At 32.4% G+C, this 24,762-nt stretch overlaps 2 protein-coding genes and 1 long non-coding RNA gene across 4 annotated transcripts; 1 reads left to right on the plus strand and 2 right to left on the minus strand.

Moving 5' to 3' along the window:
• Positions 1-292: 292 nt before the first annotated feature.
• On the minus strand, positions 293-8,605 carry LOC145335271 (carbohydrate sulfotransferase 10-like). Its single transcript, XM_080181011.1, has 9 exons — positions 8,537-8,605; positions 5,912-5,974; positions 4,882-4,916; positions 4,434-4,498; positions 3,692-3,741; positions 2,423-2,473; positions 1,940-2,017; positions 1,210-1,292; positions 293-434 (listed from the first exon to the last, which is right to left on the minus strand). The coding sequence occupies exons 1-9, from the start codon at positions 8,582-8,584 to the stop codon at positions 293-295; spliced, it is 615 nt and encodes a 204-aa protein (XP_080037137.1). The 5' UTR covers positions 8,585-8,605.
• A 511-nt stretch (positions 8,606-9,116) lies between these two features.
• LOC145304067 (uncharacterized) lies at positions 9,117-10,301 on the minus strand. The gene is made up of 3 exons (XR_013873968.1): positions 10,227-10,301; positions 9,601-9,649; positions 9,117-9,195 (listed from the first exon to the last, which is right to left on the minus strand). It is a non-coding gene; the product is annotated as an uncharacterized LOC145304067 (long non-coding RNA).
• Positions 10,302-16,174: 5,873 nt separating this feature from the next.
• On the plus strand, positions 16,175-24,144 carry LOC145335518 (uncharacterized). Of its 2 annotated transcripts, none has more exons than XM_080181302.1 (6): positions 16,175-16,242; positions 17,839-17,935; positions 18,366-18,438; positions 19,313-19,379; positions 21,608-21,666; positions 23,890-24,144. In XM_080181302.1, the coding sequence occupies exons 1-6, from the start codon at positions 16,179-16,181 to the stop codon at positions 24,028-24,030; spliced, it is 501 nt and encodes a 166-aa protein (XP_080037428.1). In that variant the 5' UTR covers positions 16,175-16,178; the 3' UTR covers positions 24,031-24,144. The 2 variants fall into 2 exon arrangements, with proteins under 2 accessions (XP_080037428.1, XP_080037429.1); XM_080181303.1 differs by having other exon boundaries at positions 16,176-16,242; positions 17,848-17,935.
• Positions 24,145-24,762: the final 618 nt, after the last annotated feature.

Raw genomic sequence — 24,762 nt, forward strand, 5'->3', positions numbered from 1 at the left:
CTAAGGGAAAAGTGAAAATTTCCCCTCAATCCCATTTCCATTTTTCCTCCCCTCCTTAAATTCTTCCCTTTCGGTTACACCAAAAAACAAGTTTTACTCCAACAAAATGTTTCATTTTCGGCAATTTCAAATGGAATTAATTGGCTGATTAGCAGCCCCCAAGAAAATAGCTTAAAACCATCACAGGACCAGTAGGCATATTCCCTGAAGAGTAGAGCCCAATCGGTTCAGTGGTTACATAGATCTTAAGCTTCAGACGGACAGACAGACCGACGGACAGACATACATCGTTCTACTTTGTATTATTATTGCTCTCATTTTGTCTTTGAATATTAAGGTTGTACATTGTATTCGTTCTGTTTTTGAAAAAAAATATGTATAAAAACAATCCTTCTCCCCACTTTTCTGCGCTATGCCCTTTTTCTTCATAGAACCTGAAAAATAAAAAAAATATTGTCCGTTTTTTAGATTTTTAACATTTTTTTTACAGGTTATTGTAGGCATTTGGGGCAAAGAAATCCTTATGTAAGGTTTGAAACGAAAGGATGATTTTGATTTGGCAAAAATAAGAACTACTTTAAGGGTGAACGGCAAAATAGGCATTAATTTAATTTTCGTATTCGTATACAACTTTCTGTATACTTTATTATTATGATTCATGACTGGTTTCATCCTACGGAAATGAATCATAATAGAAAGGTTCTTCAAAAATATTAACTCTAAAAGATCAGGAGGGGTGGGGGGAGGGTGAAAATTGCCCCCTTCTTTGTTTTTTTCTTACTTCTCTTTCTCTTGTGAAAAAGATAGAGAGCTCTAAAAAACTATTTTTTATAATGGGGTAATTAGAATGCTTCAAATATCTGCATCCGGACGGCCAAAGGACGCACTTAAACCTTGCTGGATCATTTAAGTATACAATCAAACCGTTTAAGGTTAAGACAATAGTTTTTAACACATTTTCTAGTATGGCTACGAAACCGATTAACATCCGCTTGATTAAAACCGGTTCTCAGCCATACGGAAAAACATGTGTAGCATCGTATTACAGACAACTTTTCACGAATATTAAAATAAAAAATGATTAATATAACTGTTGTTAGCCCGGGCCTTTGACCCTTTTGGGCTAATAAAACTGGTTTTAATTTAATAATTTTTCATATCCGCGGAAAGCTTCTATAATACGATGCGATAAATAACTATGAAACCTACCCAATCAGCCAATCAACGACTTCTGGAAAGGATGGCTGAATTTTTAAATCTTCAGGTTTCAACTTATTTGTGGCAATCAAATTCTAAACAAATGAAAATGCATCAACTCTATAATTAGAGTTTTTTAATGCAGAACTTATTAAAAATCTTCGCGTAACTTTACAAAGTGTCTCAAAAAATCTGCCAAGTGACGTCATAAAAACGTGAGATTATCCATCTCATTATTTAGGGTTTTTTCCCACTTCTCATCTCATAGCCATAATTTTTATGACGTCACATGGCTGATTTTTGAGAAATTTTTGTAAAGTTACATCTTCGCGGAAGGCATATATAGAAAATCCATAAGATTCAATATACTTTTGCAAAAGGACGGGCGGACAGTACGGCTACGCTCCTTGAGGCCTCTAGGGGCACTTGAGGAGGGGAGAGTCAAATTTGATAACTCAATTTTTTATTCAGATTTTAAAAGAAAAAGTAAAAAAAATTTAAATTTTTTTTTTTGGGGGGGGGGGTTAATTTTTATTGGGGGCGATTTCTCTTCGGAGGGTGGTGGTACCCTCCCCAAAAATAGGTATAAACCTTCCTGGGACTTTGAGATGTTACCCTGTCAAGGAGAGCCCGATCGGTTCAGCGGTTAGCGAGATCATTCGGTACACACAAACAAACAGACACACAGATAAACATATATACAAACAGACATCCTGTTACTTTATTATAAGGATAAACAAACCTGGTATGTTTTTGTCTGAATAAGGTCTTCTGGCAGGTGAAAGTTATCTTGGTTCTTTCTTGACGCTTTGATTTCTCTCTAGATAAGTTATTTATCGCATCGTATTATAAACAGTTTTCCGCGGATATTAAAATATACAATTATATTGCATATGGCATCTTGGGGTTACAAAACATTAATGTACATTTTATATTCGTAGGAACATAATGTTTTAGTATGGCTGAGAACCGGTTCTAATCCACCGGATATTAATCGGTTTTGAAGCGATACTGGCAAATAAAAATTATCAATGTCAAGCTCATGGATGTCCAAGGGAGATTGGTGGGGGCGGGGGGGGGGGTATTTTTTGTGTAATATACCCCCCTTCACAAAACTGTTGAATTACCCTGCCATTGGATATTTGTCCACCCCCCAGGCAAATTCTGTGCACGCGCCTAAACCTAACCCTGCAGGACTCTAATACCTAATCTAATATCTTCTCACCTGCATTATCTCATGAATTTCAAACCATTGTTTGGGCTTTAACATCTTATCCTAAAATATTTAGAAACTAGCGCCTATCCCCTTGAGGCCTCTAGAGAAACATAAAGTTGTTTCAATCTATTTTAAAATCAGCTATTTACAAAAAAATATTTTTTTTTTCGCCGCTAGATGTTGATAGTTATGGTTGCTAATTGCAAAATGTCAACAGGGCGGCGTTTTTCTATTTTATTTATTTTTGTCGTTTCTCTGGGGAGGGTGCTGGTACCCTTCCCCAAAACCGTTGAAAACCTTTTCCAGGACCTATGATAAGCTACTCATTTAAGGAGAACCCGATCGGTTCAGCGGTTAGCGAGATCCTTCGGTACAGACAAACAAAAAATTGGTCATCCTGTTACTTTATTATAAGGATAGATAACAAGGATGACAACATCCATTAAAGTGACTGTCATAAATCATTTACCGTTTTTCATACATTTATTTTCATAGTCATTCTTACTATTATATCAAGGATGACAATATCTATAAAAGCGAAGCTATGAGACGGTAGGATAAACGAACATTAACACTAGTAGAGTGTCAGAACTGAATAATCAGAATATAAATGTATAAAAGTCGAAACAATATTGTAATTAAATTTGTTGAAAATATGCTCAAATACAGGATAATGTTTAAACCTATAAATAACCTAACATAACATTTTTAAGACTTGATTATAAATATAGAACTTTATTGTCCTTAGAATCTGTATCCCAAAAATCAGATAAATCGGATAATTATATCACATAAAAATATGATAAAAAAATTAAAAAATCAACACATTTAAAATGGACGTATACTGACATTTTGCAATGATCATAGAGTTGCTACACTTTCCAAATCGTACCAAACTACCACAGGAATCACCATGGATTCGATATAGGACAATACTAACATGACTATGGTGACAAAAAAGCTATTCGTTCCTGACTTTCGGAAGGACTGATTTAATTATAGAAAAGCCTTAGATTTTAAAAACTTTTAGTGTTAAACTATTTACCTACTTGGTATGATTTCGGGAAGCTAGTAAAAGTGGCAGCTTAGATTATGACGCCAAAAAAACCAATAAGAGGCCAGTATACACTGTAATTGACAAATGGCAAAATTAATAGTGGCCTCTCATTGGTTGATTTTTTTTACTTCATAATCTGTGCCGCCACTTTTACTAGCTTCTGATTTCGGTATACTATTGTATAAAACACATAAGGAAAAAGAATAAAAATAAAATATAACCTCATAAGCAGAAATTATTCTTTCAAATGGATTTCTAACAACCATAAAACCTGCAAATTTTGAAATAAATTATTTAAGTTAACATAACAATTTTAAAATACTTTTGTGCATTTTAAAAAAACATCAAACCTAAAACGATACCCTTCTTTAAGTATTTAAATTTTAAAAAAATTAAGGGAAAAAGTTTTTCTATTCATTTTCAGTTACTAATTGATATCATAGCTTTTGTAGCTTCATCTAAAAGGTAATAAGGCGTGCATAGCCGTCCAAGGGGGGAGGGGGAGTTAAGGGGTGATTACCCCCAAAAAAATTTTACCCCGGGGGTAAATTTTGGGGGGGTTAAACAAAATTTACCCCTGCCAACAGATTTAACGGGGGTTAATTACCCCCCCCCCCAAAGCAAATTTTACCCCCGGGGTAAAAATTATGGGGGGTGGGGGGGGTAAAAAAAATTTGCGGCGCGCTACGCGCGCCATTTTACCCCCCCCCCCCAAAAAAAAACGCTTGGACGCCCCTGAAGGGGTGAAGAGTACATATGTAAAAAAATGTGTGAGGGTGTAGGGTGTAGAACCCCTTACATTAGCCTTGCAGATTACGAGACCTTAGCGGACATAAACACAAGCAGACATCCTATTTCTATAGTATATAGACACGTATATTACAAAAAATATAAAAAAGTGGAAGACACAACGGCCCATAGAGTAGCTACGCTAATAAAAATTTAAAATTCCAATAGACATACTATTACTAGAGTCCCAGAGTTCTAATAATTCATCAAAGTCTCCTTCTGGTATTGGGTACATCAATCTAAAAGTAATCAAAGCATCAAATTCTTCGCTCCTTAAGAGTTTAGGTTTTATTTTTAAAAAAATTGTGGGGGGGGGGGTGGAGTCAATATTCCCTGGATGATTGGATCATTACTAAACTTTCCTTAAAACAGAAAAAAGGCCTCTACGTCTTATTACTATTTGAATACCCTAGCGTCTACGCCCCCTAACGATAACCCAATCCTTTATTTTAGATTTTTAAAAAAGTAAAAAAATGGAGGTGGGATTTTTTTTTTTTTTTTGGGGGGGGGGGGTTTATAAACAACCCTATATCGATGAGTGGTTAACAAGATCCTTCGGTACAAACATACAGACAGATAGATATCTTTTTACTTCAGGTAATAAGTAAAACAGAAGACTTACCTAGTCATTTTTCTCCTAACCCATTCAGATGTTTCCTATAAATGAAACAATAGCAAGGATGACAACATCCAGAAAAGTGAAGCACTGAAACGGTAGGACAAACGGACATTAACACTTGTATAAAGTCAGAGTCGAAGCAAAATTGTAAGTAAATTTGTTGAGAAACTGCTTGATACAGGATAATATTTATGGACATAGTTCATTTTTAAGACTTTATTATAGAGTTGCTACGCTTATAATATTGTAATTTGTTGTCCCAGGAATCAGTATACCAAAAATCAGATCAATCTAATAATTAGATCAAATAAAAATGTGTTGCTAAAAATCAACATGTTTAAAATGGACGTACGGACATTCTGATAATGATTCTAGAGTTGCTACACTTTCTAAATCGTACCTAACTAATACTGGTATCACCATGCAAAAGTTTGAAATCGATGGGACAATTCTAACATGCTTAAATTAACGAAAAAAGCTATTCGTTCCGGACGGACTGGCGGACGGACGGAATGACCAACCCTAATTATAGAAATGCTACGCTTTTAAAAAGTACAGTTTCAATATAATATAACTAGAAGCTATGTCCCTAGTCTTTATTCGAAGAGACAGAAGAGAGGTGTTAGAAAAAATAGCTTAATCCCGTCCCACAACTTCAAAAAGTATAAACTTTAATAATTGCTTAAATACTGCTCCTAAAAAGTTTAAGTAATCTTATTATTAAAAGTAGTAAGCTTTGTTTGAAGCTTAAGATTATAATAACTACTAAACTGATTGAGTTCTCATTTATAGAGAGGCTTCACGTTGTTTGGGATGGTTTTAGGCTATTTAACCTTTTGATTTTATCCTTGGGATGGTATTTGGCTTTTTGTTGTTAAGCTTTCAAGAATACATCTTATTGTTTCAGGAATCTCCATGCAAAATGACAATGCCTATAGGTGGACAGAGCTATACGTTAAGGACCAATGGACAGGTGAAGGAAAGACACATCTTAAATGTAGAAAAGCTTTGTTTTAAAATGTAAATATCATACCTCGACACCCTGTTCTCTTTGGCCTAATTGTTGGAATATTGTTAACCACGTTCCTGAAGCTATCTAAATAATATTATACATAGTTTTATTTGTAAAATGGATGACAACATCCATAAAAGCGAAGCACTGAAACGGTAGGACAAACGGACATTAACGCTTGTATTGTGTCTGAACTGAATAATCAGAATATAAAAGTATAAGAGTCAAAGCAAAATTGTAAGTAAATTTGTTGAAAAAACTGCTTGATATAGGATAATGTTTAAGGACATACTTACATTTTTAGGACTTGATTATAGAGTTGCTTCGCTTATATTATTGATCTTTGTTGTCTCAGGAATTAATATACCAAAAATCAGATCAAACGGATAAATAGTTCACATAAAAATTTGTTGTTTAAAAAGTAGAAAAATCAACATGTTTAAAATGGACGTACGGACATTCTGGTAATGATTATAGAGTTGCTACGCTTTCTAAATCGTACCTAACTACTACAGGAATCATCATGCAAAGTTTGAAATCGGTAGGACAATTCTAACATGCCTAAATTAACGAATAAAAGCTATCTATCTCGGACGGACGTACGGACGGACGGACCGACCCTAATTATAGAAAAGCTTCGCTTTTAAAAAATAATAGACATTTGCTGGCGCTAGTAATTTAGGGAGTGTTGTCATACTGTATAGCGGACAGACACATTTAAAGAGTAGCAGTGCGCCCCATAATAATAATGTCCTTGTATTAAATCTGTTTAGGTAAAAATCATAAATATACTTTTGTATTATCTTTTGTATTTGTGATTCCATCCCCTAAAATATATAAAGGTAAAGAATCTATTATTATCCTGTTTAACCCATCCTAACTTTGTTGTAAAAATTCTTGTTGTAAAAGGAATTAGCATAAAAAAATCAGATGAAACAAATAATTATATCACATAAAAACAGTTGTCAAAAAGTTAAAAATGAACATGTTTTAAATGGACTTACTGACATTTTGGTAACTATTATAGAGTTGCTACGCTTTCTCAATCATATCTTAGTGTTAGAAAGTTTGATTCTAAAATGGCTAAATTAACGAAATGATCTAACCGTTGCGTATGCAGTTCCTAGTTATAGAGAATCTACGCCAAATCTAATAAACTAACTATATGAAGATATATGAGAAGCTACCCTGTAAAGGAGAACCATTTCGGTTAAGCGGTTAACGAGATCCTTCAGTACAGACAGACAGACAGACAAACAGACAGACAAACAGACAGACAAACAGACAGACAAACAGACAGACAAACAGACAGACAAACAGACAGACAGACAAACAGACAGACAAACAGACAGACAAACAGACAGACAGACAGACAAACAGACAGACAAACAGACAGACAAACAGACAGACAAACAGACAGACAAACAGACAGACAAACAGACAGACAAACAGACAGACAAACAGACAGACAAACAGACAGACAAACAGACAGACAAACAGACAGACAAACAGACAGACAAACAGACAGACAAACAGACAGACAAACAGACAGACAAACAGACAGACAAACAGACAGACAAACAGACAGACAAACAGACAGACAAACAGACAGACAAACAGACAGACAAACAGACAGACAAACAGACAGACAAACAGACAGACAAACAGACAGACAAACAGACAGACAAACAGACAGACAAACAGACAGACAAACAGACAGACAAACAGACAGACAAACAGACAGACAAACAGACAGACAAACAGACAGACAAACAGACAGACAAACAGACAGACAAACAGACAGACAAACAGACAGACAAACAGACAGACAAACAGACAGACAAACAGACAGACAAACAGACAGACAAACAGACAGACAAACAGACAGACAAACAGACAGACAAACAAACAGACAAACAGACAGACAAACAGACAGACAAACAGACAGACAAACAGACAGACAAACATACAGACAAACAGACAGACAAACAGACAGACAAACAGACAGACAAACAGACAGACAAACAGACAGACAAACAGACAGACAAACAGACAGACAAACAGACAGACAAACAGACAGACAAACAGACAGACAAACAGACAGACAAACAGACAGACAAACAGACAGACAAACAGACAGACAAACAGACAGACAAACAGACAGACAGACAAACAGACAAACAGACAGACAGACAAAAAGACAAACAGACAGACAAACAGACAGACAAACAGACAGATAAACAGACAGACCAACAGACAGACAAACAGACAGACAAACAGACAGACAAACAGACAGACAAACAGACAGACAAACAGACAGACAAACAGACAGACAAACAGACAGACAAACAGACATACAAACAGACAGACAAACAGACAGACAAACAGACAGACAAACAGACAGACAAACAGACAGACAGACAGACAAACAAACAGACAGACAAAAAGACAAACAGACAGACAGACAAAAAGACAAAAAGATAGACAAACAGACAGACAAACAGACAGACAAACAGACAGACAAACAGACAGACAAACAGACAGACAAACAGACAGACAAACAGACAGACAAACAGACAGACAAATAGACATACAAACAGACAGACAAACTAACAGACATTCTGTTACTTTATCATAAGGATTTACCTTAGCAATTGGACAGTACGTGACATTGTGTTTCCTGTCCCAGACCATTTTTTTAAACGGCAACTTTTGCAACCTGCAAAAACAAGAATGACAACGGAGATACGGCATGTGTGACGTCATAAAATAGTCTAAATCTATCTCTTTTTAGGGGGTTTCTTTTCCATTCTCCTCTCATCCTTCCTTTTTAAGCGTTGTTTTATGACATCAAACATGACACTTTCCGTATCTCAGTAATTTAGTGTAAGTTAATAAAAATATTAAGTTTAATAATAAAGGAGTACTTATCCAATGCACGGTCAACATTGAGAATGAAAAAGAAAGAGAAATTAGAAAGATAAAAGAAAAAAAATATAGTAAGCGAAGTTCTAAAGATTTAGGTATGTCCTTAAACAGTATCCTTTATTTATGCAGTTTTGCAACAAATTACTTACAATTTTTTAGACTTTCATTTATACTGCTAATTCAGATCTGACAGCCTACAAATATTAATGTTCGTTTGTCCTACCGTTTCAGAGCTCCGCTTTTATGGATGTTGTCATCCTTGTTTTTACAAAGATATCAAGAACAAAAGTGCTACTTTCCTAATCTCTTGTCCATGTTCTGCACAAACTTCGTCAATTTTTTCCAGTCTTTCTTTTATTTTGGCATTTAATAGTTCCCTGAATTACATGCATACATATTTTCAGTATGGCCTGGAAACCGATTAATATCCGCTGGATTAAAACCGTTTCTTAGTCACACTGAAAAATCATAAACCGTTTCGTATTATAGACAATTTTCACAAATGATAAAATGATGGTGGTACTGGCCGTCGGCCTCTCGGGGCTAACAAAGCTGGAATTAATCGTATAACTTTAAATTTGACTATCCGTGGAAAGCTGTCTATAATACCATTCTATACAATGCTCACATGGCCAAGCTGTTAAATGTTAAATATTAAAAGTCTTTGAAAATTTAAAATTCCATCTCAGCTATATACGCAAATTTAATTTCTTTTTTCATAAATTGGTTTAAGGAATACTTTTTGTTAGGGCGATCTTAGCAATAAGAATCGTAAAACTTACCTGTAGAATAATGAAAGTTCTGCCTCCCTCTGGCCTCCTAATCCCCATTCTAAAACAAACAAGGATGACAACATCCATAAAAAGTGAAGCCCTGAAACGGTAGGATAAACGAACATTAACGCTTGGAGAGTGTCATAACAAAAAAAAACAGAATAAAAATTTCAAAACAAAATGGTAAGTAAATTTCTTGTAAAACTCTTTAAATACAGAATAATGTTTAAGGACATACTAATACTTACATTATTAGGACTTGAATATAGAGTTGCTTCGCTTATGAAATTATACAGCTTTTCGTAGCTTTTATTAAGTTGAAAATATCAAAAAGGAAATAACAAATAGATTTGTTCGAATTTCTGAAAACATGCATGTTTGACTTGTATAAAGTATCTTTGCAACATTCAAATCCGCTAGATTATAACAAGTTCTCCGCCATGCTGAAAAATCATGTACACATTCTGATTACAAACAATTTTCCACCAATAATAAATAAAATCATAAAATTAATATCAGTTTTGTTACCCCGGGCCTTCGGACACTCAAGGCTTATTAAACTGGTTTTAATCAAATAATTTTTCCTTTTAATATCCGTGGAATGCTGTCTAAAAATAAATGACTATTATCTTCACCTGAATGAATTAAAATCTGAACATTAAAGTAGATATATGGTAATAGAAACACAATGATGGCATACTTAGCAATCTAGAAATAAATTTATAGAAGTTTCATAGGGATCTTTTCATATGCGTTTTACCAGAGAGAGAAAGAGAGAGAGAGAAAAAGAGAGAGAGAGAGAGAGAGAAAGAGAGAGAGAGAGAGAGAGAGAGAGAGAGAGAGAGAGAGAGAGAGAGAGAGAGAGAGAGAGAGAGAGAGAGAGAGAGAGAAAGAGAGAGAGAGAGAGAGAGAGAGAGAGGGGACATTGGACTGAATATTACATAACTTTGCGGACTTTAGTGAATTTTGATTGGTTGATTCATTAAGTGATCATGCAGTTTAACCACTAATAAAGAAGGGGCAACTTTGTGTATCATCATTTATCAGCCATTTTCTTATCCCTTTGGATACCTGCGTTTTGCAGTCAAACTTCCTTAAGCTTGAACAGGAAGGCCTTTAAATTGTTCGAAAATGCCAGAACAGAAAAATACATAAAACATTGAAATAGAATAAATGTTTTACATGCGGGTTTTCTTTAGCCGTGGCTATAGCATATTATAAAGATCATCCAGGAACTTATGTTAAGCTTTGCTCAAACGGTTCTGTAGTTGGCGAGATCTTAAAGGACAAACAAAAAATCAAACTATTCTTATTATAAAAGTAACATGATGTCTGTTTGACTGTTAGTGTGTTTGTATGTTTGCATTGAAGGATCTCGCTAACCCATGACCCGATCGGGTTCTCCTTAACGAATTTTTTTGCGTAGAAACTTGAACGCAACAGAAACAATCATTTCTCAAATTAGATATTTAAAATGAAGAAAAAAAAACTCATAGTGCCACTAGAGGCCTATAGGGGCGTAGCCGCTAGTTTTATATAATAGAATAAAATGATCAAACTTCTATAAATTTCCTGTTGTTTTGAACGGGTGAGTTTGGGGCATGCCATAGCCATAATTATTCTTTTATAGATTAGTAATATTTAAAATAAATTCAGTTTTGGTATGGTCTGAAAAGTAAAACATTATATATCAAAAAATGATTAAAAAAAACATAACTAATAAGCAATGACTTCAAAAAATTTTGAAAATACCTCCACAAACCTTTGAAAATTTTCATTTTAAACAACTCTACCCTTAAAAAATATTAAAAAGCTTGGACGTCCTTGCTAATAAGAACAAATTTAAAATTAATGAAGTGCGGAAGAGGGGTGTTGGGAAGTGTAAACACCCCCATAAAATAAGATATTAGGAAAAATTCCTCCCCATTTTTCACACAATCTAATGATTCACATCCCACTGCTAAAAATATTTTCATTCTTGTTTTACTTTATATAACTTATTTAACACTAAAAGATCTACCGAAATTTGAAAAATTTTGGGGGGGGGGGGAGACGCCCTCTTCACTATTATAAAAGTTTAACATGGCAAGGTCTTTTAAATTTTACAATTTGATTCTTTAAAACAACTAAAATGATTAATATTAAGTGCATAATGTCATCCTTGTATATTAAATAAAATCAATAGATTTCTTACTAATAAATGTTATATTAAATTGCTTTAAAAAGCTTCACTTTTTCAGATATTGTCATCCTTGTTAAGCAACATATAGAATGAAAATATATGAATTACTTTTTCTAGTCAATAAAAGTCACTTTGTACTGTATAGTATATCCATTTTATAATGGTTTTTAACATTGAAGATGCATGACTTTATAGGAACTAAAAAATACAACAACAGTATTTTTTTCCGCTTTTCCGGGTTTAACTTTACTACCCATAAACTAGAAGTCATACACACACACACATACTCACACACGCCCACACACACGCACACACACACACGCATGATGCTGAAGCTCACGCAAGTAGTGGTACACACGCAAGATAATTTTTCTCGACCCAATATAGGTCAAATTTCTTGCCGCATAAAACAGTGAAATTATATAAAAAAATAGCTAAATTTATTTTTAAAAATTTATCAAATTTATCATGATTTTATGATATCATTCTTTTATAGTTAATAAGAAAAAAATAATTATTAAATATAAAATCATAAAAAATCCATTATTTTTCTTATCACATTTTTAAACTGGTTTTATTCCGATGGTATAGAAGCAAATTCAGGGCTATAAAGGTATTTTTAAATGGTATTTTAGATTTAAATATTTTAGTTTTATGTTTGGCTCAATTAAATTTTTGCAAAATCGTATGATAGTCGTGAAAAAATATTTGAACCACCAAAAGGGTAGAAAGTTTTAAAAGCGACGTTTTTCTATAACTCGGGACGATCCATACGTAACGGATAGCCCTTTTTGTTAATTTAGGCATGTTAAAATCGCCTATCGATTTTAAACTTCCATTTTAAACATTTTGCTTTTTAACTTTTTTAACATCAAATTTGTTTATGATAAAATTATCCGATTGGTCTAATTTTTGGAATACTGATTCATAGGACAACAAAGTACAATGATATAAGCGAAGCATTTCTATAACAAGTCCTAAAAATGTAAATATGTCCTTCAACATTATCATGTATTTAAGCATTTTTTCAGCAGATTTACTTACAATTTTGTTTCGTTCGACTTTTATACATTTTTATTATGATTATTTAGTTCAGACACTCTACATGTGTTAATGTTCGTTTGTCCTGCCGTTTCAGAGCTTCGCTTTTATAGATGATGTTACCCTTGTTCTTTTAGAAATGGGGCTTATCTATTTTTGTCCCCATCTACCTGTCTTTCCAGTTAAATTATTCTTTCTTTTGCTGCCAAGTGTATTTTTATGTATCATAGCTACTCTATAACTAACTTTGTATGTCCGTCCTTCCGTAACTCTATGGGGGAAACGTGATATTTTCGGCTCCTATTCAAGATAGACAACTGATATTTTAGGAATAAGGTATGTTTATATACAGCATATTTACATTAAGTTTTATTAAGATTTGCTTTATGGTTAGGGTGCTAGATCGATTCCAAGTTTTTCAAATTTTCATGATTTTCTCGACTCCAATAGACTCAAGATAGACGGCTGAAATGTTCATGGTTAAATAAGTTCAAATTATAGATTTTTATCAAGTTTTATAAAGATTTGCTTAATGATTAGGGTTCTTGATCAATTCCTAGTTTTTTATGTTTTCCTCATCAGCTTAATGCTTTAAAAGACCATTGTAAATTTTTCAAAGGTTTCGAGATTTTATTTTAATTTGTTGGTTTTTTTATGACAGTGCCATTTAGTTCATTTTTTTTCGGATGTCCATCCATAGTTTTTGTGCTTTGCTACTTATTGATGTTTTCATCCTTACATATGTATACCTCAAATTTTCAGACAAAAAACAAGTTCTCTTTTTTCGATTTTCCCTTTATTTTTACATACATAGACAACTATATAAAGTAATACGTTTTTTTTGTGTGAAGATAAAAATCTCGGAAAAAGTTGGTCCGATTTGGTAGTACTTTTTAGGGAAGATTTATAAATGTAATTGGAGTGATTTAACCATTTTCCCATCCCCTAGAGGCAAGGGCGAAGCAACTGGTTTACATGTAAAAAAAAAAGATGACAATATTCTAATAAGTAGATAGAAGAGAAAATTAGGAATGAAAGACATAGGAATATAAACATTATTCTATTATATAAAGTAGTAAAGAATTTTTTCCGAAGCTGAAAAATTAAAATCTCAATAGCAACTTACCCGATTGGGTTCTCTATTTTATGAAGGCTTCACATAAGGTCCGGGAAGGTTTTAAGCTATTTTGATACAGAGCCACTAGATGCTAGAGGCTTAAAAACCAATGTAAACATAATGAGCTTTAGAGTTGATGCTTAAGGGTCATGTAAATTTCATATGGAAAACATATTTCCGATTAATGGCAGTACCAATAGGCTGATGGACAAAGTGATATATAGAACAGATGTATATTATTCATGAGCATCCGTTAAAAAATAAGCAAGAAATAAAAAAATGGCAACGCTTCCCTGAAAAAATAAGTAATTAATGCAGAAGTTTAATGATGTCTTAGCTTTCAAACAATTTAGGCTTGAAATAGAGCTTTGTCAACTGTTGTGCCGATTTATTTTTTTATTATAGGAAAAATTCATATACCTTCCAGGATGGTTTTAAACTATTTTATTCTTAAATTAAAATCTTTGGATGGTTTTCAGTTAAATTGCTTCTTTATATCAACAAGAGAATAGCAATACAAATGACAGTTTTTTTTTCTGTAATTCAGGTTTAGATTATTTGTTAAGTGCGGAAGTGACTCCACACCCCACAAAGTCAAGTGGCCTAAAATTTAGCACATAATACCCTAATACTCATTGTTTACAAATTTCTATATACATAATTAGTCAGAGTAACAAGACTTTTGAAAATTTTCGATCCTTGATTTTATAGAAAATTTTCTGTATTCATTTTATGGTTGTACTTATATTTTAATTAGAAATGATTCAGTCGTTATTTTAAATAGATAGATAGATAGATAGATAGATAGATAAATAGATAGATAGATAGATATATAGATAGATAGATAGATAGATAGATAGATAGATAGATAGATAGATAGATAGATAGATAGATAGATAGATAGATAGATAGATAGATAGATAGATAGATAGATAGATAGATAGATAGATAGATAGATAGATAGATAGATAGATAGATAGATAGATAGATAGATAGATAGATAGATAGATAGATATATAGATAGATAGATAGATATATAGATAGATAGATAGATAGATAGATAGATAGATAGATAGATAGATAGATAGATAGATAGATAGATAGATAGATAGATAGATAGATAGATAGATAGATAGATAGATAGATAGATAGATAGATAGATAGATAGATAAATAGATAGATATATAGATAGATAGATAGATAGATAGATAGATAGATAGATAGATAGATAGATAGATAGATAGATAGATAGATAGATAGATAGATAGATAGAGAGATAGATAGATAGATAGATGGGAATCTTAATAAGAAATATTAGACATTACAAAAAATCCATGTTAAAACTCAAACAATTTCCACACTCACCTAAATATATAGCAAACAAAGTTAGTAAGTGTTGGAATTAATAGATTATAACTTTATTTTTAGGTTTTTTTCTTTGTATTTATTAAATTTATAATTATAAACTCGTATTAGTAATCATTGCGCCAACACATTTGTCAGATCGATTTTTAAAGTTTTATAAGAAAAGCTTTTCTACAATTAAGGTCCGTCCGTCCTTATGTTAACGGATATCTCTTATAGTTAGTTTAGGAAGGTTCCAGCTTTCCATAATGATTTCTGTAACATTTGAGTACGATTTAGAAATTGTAACAAATCTATAATTGTTACCAGAAAGTTCGTACATTTAAAGTATGCTTATTTTTAACTATTTTTAAAAGCGAAGCTTTCCTATAATTAGGGTCGGTCCGTCCGTTCGTAAGGAATAGCTTTTTTCCATTAATTTAGGCATGTTAGAATTGTCCTATCAATTTCAAACTTTGCATGATGATTCCTGTAGTAGTTAGGTACGATTTAGAACGTCCATTTTAAACATGTTGATTTTTAACCCTTTTTTGTCAACAATTATTTTTGTGATATAATCATCCGATTGATCTGATTTTCGGATTCCTATTACAAAAAGGTACAATATTATGAGCGAAGCATCTCTATAATCAAGTCTTAAAAATGTCAGTATATCCTTATTTCAAAGCTTCGCTTTTATGGATGTTGTTATCCTTGTTTTACAACAACTTTTATATTGAATATTTCTACAATTGGTAAAGTTTATTGGGAATGAAAGGTTGTAAATTCTCTCTTCTCTTTTTGTTAACATAAAAGTCTCACTTTATGAATGTCGTCATCTTTGTATCTATATATTTTACAAATAAGATTATTTGTTGTATAATTGTATTATAAAGAATGAAAATGGATTGTATTCGACAGATGGATAGCGGTCACATTGCACAATCAAATTCTTCAAGGAAACTGGGTAAGTGGAAAAATTGATTTTTTTTGGGAGGGGGGGGGGGGGGTAATCTGTCAATTCCTCGTACGGGTGATGCCAATTGTTTGGATTTCCATACTATTTATCGTTATAAGTTAGGAAATTCTACTACCTCTAAATAATACATAAACAGACAGCATAAGTATTACTATTAATATTAAGGTTTTACAGCTATACTCAGATGTATAGAACTTGTTCTTGGTTTATTTGTGAGCATTACTATTAATATTAAGGTTTAACAGCTGTATTTAGATGTATAGAGCTTGTTCTTGGTTTATTTGTAAGCATTACTATTAATATTAAGGTTTAACAGCTATACTCAGATGTATAGAACTTGTTCTTGGTTTATTTGTGAGCATTACTATTAATATTAAGGTTTAACAGCTGTACTCAGATGTATAGAACTTGTACTTGGTTTATTTGTGAGCATTACTATTAATATTAAGGTTTAACAGCTGTACTCAGATGCATAGAACTTGTTCTTGGTTTATTTGTGAGCATTACTATTAATATTAAGGTTTAACAGCTGTACTCAGATGTATAGAGCTTGTACTTGGTTTATTTGTGAGCATTACTATTAATATTAAGGTTTAACAGCTGTACTCAGATGTATAGAGCTTGTACTTGGTTTATTTGTGAGCATTACTATTAATATTAAGGTTTAACAGCTGTACTCAGATGTATAGAACTTGTTCTTGGTTTATTTGTGAGCATTACTATTAATATTAAGGTTTAACAGCTGTTCTCAGATGTATAGAGCTTGTACTTGGTTTATTTGTGAGCATTACTATTAATATTAAGGTTTAACAGCTGTACTCAGATGTATAGAGCTTGTACTTGGTTTATTTGTGAGCATTACTATTAATATTAAGGTTTAACAGCTGTACTCAGATGTATAGAACTTGTTCTTGGTTTATTTGTGAGCATTACTATTAATATTAAGGTTTAACAGCTGTACTCAGATGTATAGAGCTTGTACTTGGTTTATTTGTGAGCATTACTATTAATATTAAGGTTTAACAGCTGTACTCAGATGTATAGAACTTGTTCTTGGTTTATTTGTGAGCATTACTATTAATATTAAGGTTTAACAGCTGTACTCAGATGTATAGAACTTGTTCTTGGTTTTTTGTGAGCATTACTATTAATATTAAGGTTTAACAGCTGTACTCAGATGTATAGAGCTTGTACTTGGTTTATTTGTGAGCATTACTATTAATATTAAGGTTTAACAGCTGTACTCAGATGTATAGAGCTTGTACTTGGTTTATTTGTGAGCATTACTATTAATATTAAGGTTTAACAGCTGTACTCAGATGTATAGAACTTGTTCTTGGTTTATTTGTGAGCATTACTATTAATATTAAGGTTTAACAGCTGTACTCAGATGTATAGGGCTTGTACTTGGTTTATTTGTGAGCATTACTATTAATATTAAGGTTTAACAGCTGTACTCAGATGTATAGAACTTGTTCTTGGTTTATTTGTGAGCATTACTATTAATATTAAGGTTTAACAGCTGTACTCAGATGTATAGAGCTTGTACTTGGTTTATTTGTGAGCATTACTATTAATATTAAGGTTTAACAGCTGTACTCAGATGTATAGAACTTGTTCTTGGTTTATTTGTGAGCATTACTATTGGATATCTTTTCACATACTACAGAGGATCTTTTAGGTGGGTTAAGAAGCGCAGCTTCACTATAAGCTACCGTGTCGGTAAGTCTAATGATCTATATGTTTTACTTTTAGAATTTTTAGTATTAGAAAAGCTTATTAAATTATTAAGTTTCTGTCAAAACATCAAAAGTTATAAGCCATACCTTAAAATCATGAATCGTATCGTATTATTGACAATTTTTCACGAATAATCTAAAATAAAGAAAATTTAAAACAGATATGTTGGCACAGGACAAAATTAATATTAATCTTAGAATTTATCATTTTAATATATGCACAAATCAGTCAATGCAATGATTAAATATTTTACAATTTAGAGCATATTAATAGTTATTTATCGCAAAAAATATTCTTTAAAAATTTTGAGGTTTCGTGATAAATTTTTGTAAACATTTTGTGCAAAATTTTATAGTGAGTTTTTGTTTTAGATATTCTTTGTTTGGTCCGGAGTGCTTCATGTTGGTCATTTCTTGTGTCTGTGTTTTTAATACTTTGATTAGTGTAAGTATACTATACACATTTTTTAACTGTTTTTTAAAACGAAGCTTTTCTATAATTAGGGTCGGTCCGTCCTTCCAGAACGGATAGCTTTTTTCGTTAATTTAGGCATGTTAGAATTGTCCTATCGAATTAAAACTTTGCATGGTAAGGTGATTCCTTTAGTATATAGGTACGATTTTGAAAGCGTAGCATCTCTATAATCATTACCAGAATGACCATACGTCCATTTTAAACATGTTGATTTTTTTACTTCTTTAACAACAATTTTTAAGTGATCTAATTATCCGATTAATCTGAGTTTTTGGTATATTGATTCCTGGGACAACAAACTACAATCTTATTAGCGAAGCAACTCTTTTATCAAGTCCTAAAAATATAATTATGTCCATAAACATTATCCTGTATCAAGCAGTTTTTCAATAAATTTACTTACAATTTTGCTTCGACTCTTATACACTTATATTCTGATTATTCAGTTCTGACACTATACAAGTGTTAATGTCTGTTAGTCCTACCGTTTCAGTGCTTCGCTTTCATGGATGTTGTCATCCTTGTTTAATTTAAATTTAATAAGTATCTTTAATTAAGGCAAAGAAACATAAATTATTGTAAGTATTTTTATGATAATAGGTCAAATTCTAAAAAAAATGTAGGCTAGTCTTGGAGTGTGGATTTTCTTTGTCATATAAAGGAATATGTGAACCTTGGAAACCTCTTTTGCTACTACAGAGACTTTATAGAATTGGTCCCTAAGTTTATTTTTTTGTCACATACTCTAATATATTTTTCTTTGACCAAAAACGGTTAAATACTTATCATTTTTATGTAGTAAAAAAGGCCTATATGTATATATTGTTTTAATTTCTAATTTTAGATGTTGACATCATTGGCTGCAAGATTTTTTGCCAGTTCAACACTAAGCAGACTACACTCTCATATAGGTAATTTTTTACTGTTTAGTGATTAATTGCCGTTAAATATATAATCTAAAATCAAGGATGACAACATCCATAAAAGCAAAGCACTGCAACGGTAGGACACAATAATTATAGTGTTAAAACTGAATAATCAGAATATAAATGTATAAGAGTCGAAGCAAAATTGTATCTAAATTTGTTGAAAAACTGCTCACATGCTGGATAATGTTTATGGATATACTTACATTTTTAGGACTTTATTAAATAGTTGCTTCGCTTATAATATTGTACTTTGTTGTCCCAGAAATTAGTGTACCAAAAATAAGATCAATCGGATAATTACATCACATAGAAATTTGTTGTTAAAAAAGTAGTAAAATAAACATGTTTAAAATGGACGTACGGACATTCTGGTAACGATTATAGAGTTGCTACGCTTTCTAAATCGTACCTAACTACTACAGGAATCATCATGCAAAGTTTGAAATCGATAGGACAATCCTAACATGCCTAAATAAACGAAAAGAGCTATCCGTTACAGACATAGGGAGCGACCCTAATTATAGAAAAGCTTTGCTTTTAAAAACGGGCATCGATTTTTAAAAAACAACACCTTATAAACATTATAAGTTTAAAACAGAGATGACAGCACCCTTAAGAGTAAGACGTAAAGCACAAAAAACGGATGCAGACAAACTGATATGATCAGTGGAAAAAAAATCAAGCATAAATCTATTGGAGAAAAAAATCACGATACTTTTCATATTTGTTTTTGTATGATTAACCAAGTAATTTATCTATATTGAAAAATAAATGGGAATAGTCACTTTCGTGGCAACGTCCCTTAATTCGTCGTATTTTGAAAATGGCTTTTGATAGGTTATTTTAAGTTAGTTTAGGTTTTATTGGGTTAGGTGATTGCTTCACAGGGTTAGGCAATTGCCCCGCAGGTTTAGAGCCCCCCGTAGGGGCTAGAAATAGGAGAAAAGCTACTGTGAAAATACGAAGAAACGTCCCTTAAGGGGCGTTGCCACAAAAGTGACTATACCCAAATAAATTTTTAATTGCAGTCGAAAAATCAAATTTCTCACCGACAGACAGACAGAAAGTCAGACATCTGACTCACTACTAAACAAGGATGACAACATCCATAAAAGCGAAGCTCTGAAATGGAAGGACAAACGGACATTAACACTTGTATAATGTCAGAACTGAATAATCAGAATGCGAATGTATAAGAGTCAAAGCAAAATTGTAAGTAAATTTGTTGAAAAACTGCTTTAAACAGGATAATGATTATGGACATACTTACATTTTTAGGACTTGATTATAGAGTTGCTTCGCTTATAATATTGTACTTTGTTGTCCTAGGAATCAGTATACCAAAAATCAGACCAATCGGATAATTAGGTCACATACAAATTTGTTGTTAAAAATGTAAAAAAATAACATGTTTAAAATGGACGTACGGATATTCTGGTAATGATTATAGAGTTGCTACGCTTTCTAACTCGTACCTAACTATTACAGGAATCACCATGCAAAATTTGAAATCGATAGGACAATTCTAACATGCCTAAATTAACGAAAAAAGCTATTTAAAAAAGTAAAAAAATCAACATATTTAAAATGGACGTACGGACATTTTGATAATGATTATAGAGTTGCTACGCTTTCTAAATCGTACTTAACTATTACAGGAATCACCATGCAAAATTTTGAATCGAAAGGACAATTCTAACATGCCTAAATTAACGAAAAAAGCTATTTAAAAAAGTAAAAAATCAACATATTTAAAATGGACGTACGGACATTTTGATAATGATTATAGAGTTGCTACGCTTTCTAAATCGTACTTAACTATTACAGGAATCACCATGCAAAATTTTAATCGAAAGGACAATTCTAACATGCCTAAATTAACGAAAAAAGCTATTTAAAAAAGTAAAAAATCAATATGTTTAAAATGGACGTACGGACATTTTGGTAATGATTATAGAGTTGCTACGCTTTCTAAATCGTACCTAACTACTAAAAGAATCACCATGCAAAATTTGAAATCGATAGGACAATTCTAACATGTCTAAATTAACGAAAAAAGCTATCTGTTACGGACGTACGGACGGACCGACCCTTATTATAGAAAAGCTTCGCCTTTAAAAAAGTATTCAAAATGTCGTGTTCACCACTTAAATTTTTTTCTCATCTTAAGTTTCTGATGAAAGTTGCCATCCTTATTATTTTTGTTTCAGTATCAGCCTGTGTATCTGGAGTATTTCTCTTTCTGGCCTCATTAATCTTTCTAATACAGGTCATTATCAAAGTGTCCATTTACTTCCGCAAAAGTAAAAGGAGATAAGACAATTGCCAATAAAGTTAGTATATATCCAATGAAGAAACACAAAATTGCCCCTTCTGTAGATTGAAACTCTGGATAATCAACTTAATACATCAACAAATTAAAATTTGATTAAAGTCCCCAATGTTGTTAAGTCAACTAATACGAATATTTTACTATAAAACTTTGGTGACTAGTGTAATAAACAGCCCAATGTCCCATTCATCCCTGACTACATATTTAGCCCTGATTCTTTGAAGTTAGGATTCATATGCACACGGGGATTTAAGCTGAGATTCTTAAATCACTATATTCGTCTCTTCTAGTATCTATTGAAGGAAGTCAAGAAAACAGTCTTAAGACAATTATAAAGCTTTCTTTAAAAACACACCCAATTCTGACCAGCATTTGCCGAGATCTCCACTACTTTTAGACCAAAAAACCTTACTACTTAACATTACAGGATATAATAAGATTTCTGTATATTATCAAAACAACAAAAACTGCCCAATCACTTTCGCTATGCTGAAAATAAAATAAATTTGCTATTTTGTCTAATATCCTATGCGGACATGAATGAACACCCCACATTATTACTTATTACTAATTAGAGATCAATTATGCATCAATAACTAAGAAAGTAAGGGCCTGGCAGCTGCCAATATTTTGAGCAGCCCGGCCGCCGCTGCAGATTGTAGAAACTAAGAGAGTATCAGCTGTGGCTGGTAATTTAAACAATTTAAAAACTTTTGACAGTTTTGATTGCAGTTTGTCCAAATAAATGTAGATTGGTTAAATGGATATAGAATACGTGGATATTGTGAGAGATTCTCGCATACCCTGATAAAATGTTTCTTATAGCTGGCTAATACAAAGATACCCTCTTTTATGACTTTACTACATCCCCTCCCCAGATCATGGAGGGATGTATTGGCCAATATCTGAAGACTATATTAGTATCCTAAATGGACGACAACATTCTCCTGTCACAATATCCACATATTCTACATCCATTCTTGGCTGAAATTTTAGAAGAATGATTTTTTTAACCCATTCGTGACGAGCTCCCAATGTTCAAAGTTTTGATTAACCGGGGTTCAACAAAATAGATTGTTTCAATAATTACTCAACAGAGTTCAAAAAGTAAGGTTTCAAATTAAAGATCTTACTATTTGTCATAATGGCAATTTTCATCGTTTTTGGTGAGTTTTAGTACTATAAAACCAATTTAATTTTAAAAAACTCAAATTACTTCAAAAATAAGAGGTGTACAAAAAACCCGATTGCATATCCAAATTCTATTAATCATTTTACATCTTACAAAAGCACCAACACGTAATTTCACGTCTTTAACTGCGGATTTAGCGGTTTTAGGTTGGCGGCGAACGTGTCCTATTATAAATATATTTAGTATTTTCTTTGTATGTATGAGTAATATTAACATTTTTTACTTTGCATACATTTTATATAATAGTTATGTACAATTTTAATATACAATAATGATTAAGTAATATATATAAAGGCATACGTGTCAGACTTATTTTTATAATGGCAAAGAAAGAAAAATAGCTTAAAATCATCTCATGACCCTAAGTCTGTAATAAAATAAAGCATTAAACCACATATGAACTTTACCTAAAATGGAGAGCTCGATCGGTTCAGTTTTATCGAAAACTTAACGGGTAAACTAAAAACCTTACTACTTTTTATACTACTAGCGGCTTTGCCCCAGGAGGTTTGACCAACCTAATTTTTCATATTTTAGATATTAAATAAAATTTTGTTTTTTTGGGGGTGGGGGGGTGTTCCATCCCTCCAAGAAAATAAATATAAACCTTCCTAGGACCTATGAGAAGCTACCCTGTAAAGGAGAATTCGATCGGTTCAGCGGTTAGCGAGATCCTTCTGGACAGACAAAAAACGCTTATTACTTTTTATAATAGGATAGTATAGATATTGTTTAACATTTTATATATGAAAAAATCAAGGCTCGGCAGCTGCGCCTCAGCCGGGCATAAGCATCAAATTTAAACCCGCTTATGTTCATACAAAAAATTCCAAACAGATGGATTTAGTAACAGGTTTAGATATCCAGCTAATTTGAACTTATACTATGACTATTTCACTGAGGCTTACACGCGGTTGTCGGTGGCGGCTAATCAGTGTAATACATACAAATTCTTTACACTAATTTAGGTATCTGTGTACGGCCGGTACTTTGTGGACCAGTATGACTTGAAGCTCTGTTGCGGCTGTATTAGTATGATCAACAGTCTCGTCTACACTGCTGATGCTGTCATTGTTTACAGAGATATTCTACAAGACATGCAAACCTAGCTGCGCTGCGTCTCTGATAACAAGTTTTGTCCTTGTTGTCAACTAATAACATTTACTCATATAAATAGAAGATAGATTATTGATTGTTATGCGAAAATAAAGTTTACATGTTTATCTTTATGTATTTGTAAAAGCGAAGCATTTCTACATTTAAGGACAGTCCGTCCGTCCGTCCTTATTCTATTTCAAATTGACATGATTATTTTGCCTTTGTGAAAACATTTTTGATATTATGGTATATATTACAAAACAAAGCTTCTAAAAGGAAATGAAATTAATTTAAAAAGTAGAACAACATTGTACAAAATTGCCATATATAACCAATACATTGTATAATCATAACAAAATGTCGAATATAAAAATATACATTCGAATTTATTAGGTTCAAATATTAAAATATGTTATCAGATTTACTATTTACTATTTTGTACATCTTAAAAAAGTAATAGATAATAGACATTTATATCGTCGTTTTTAGTACCCTATTCCACTTTAAACAACTCTTCAAAATGATATTGTATTATTGGCCTGTATGATTTTTTAATAATTCACCTTCAAGAAAGACTAAAATGCAGGTCCTGGTCCAGCAATCCAGGTGAACTAAGGATGACTGTTACGCACCCTTCTCTAACTAACCACCCAAGGATATTAGGTTAAGTAACATCCAACAGACGACCAACTCTCTGGGATGCACGACCTTTGTCTGAGAAGTCCCAACTGTGCATGGTAACG

This window comes from Acartia tonsa, chromosome 13 (genome assembly GCF_053477335.1).
Source record: "Acartia tonsa isolate MP-2025a chromosome 13, ASM5347733v1, whole genome shotgun sequence".
NCBI lineage: Eukaryota > Metazoa > Arthropoda > Copepoda > Calanoida > Acartiidae > Acartia > Acartia tonsa.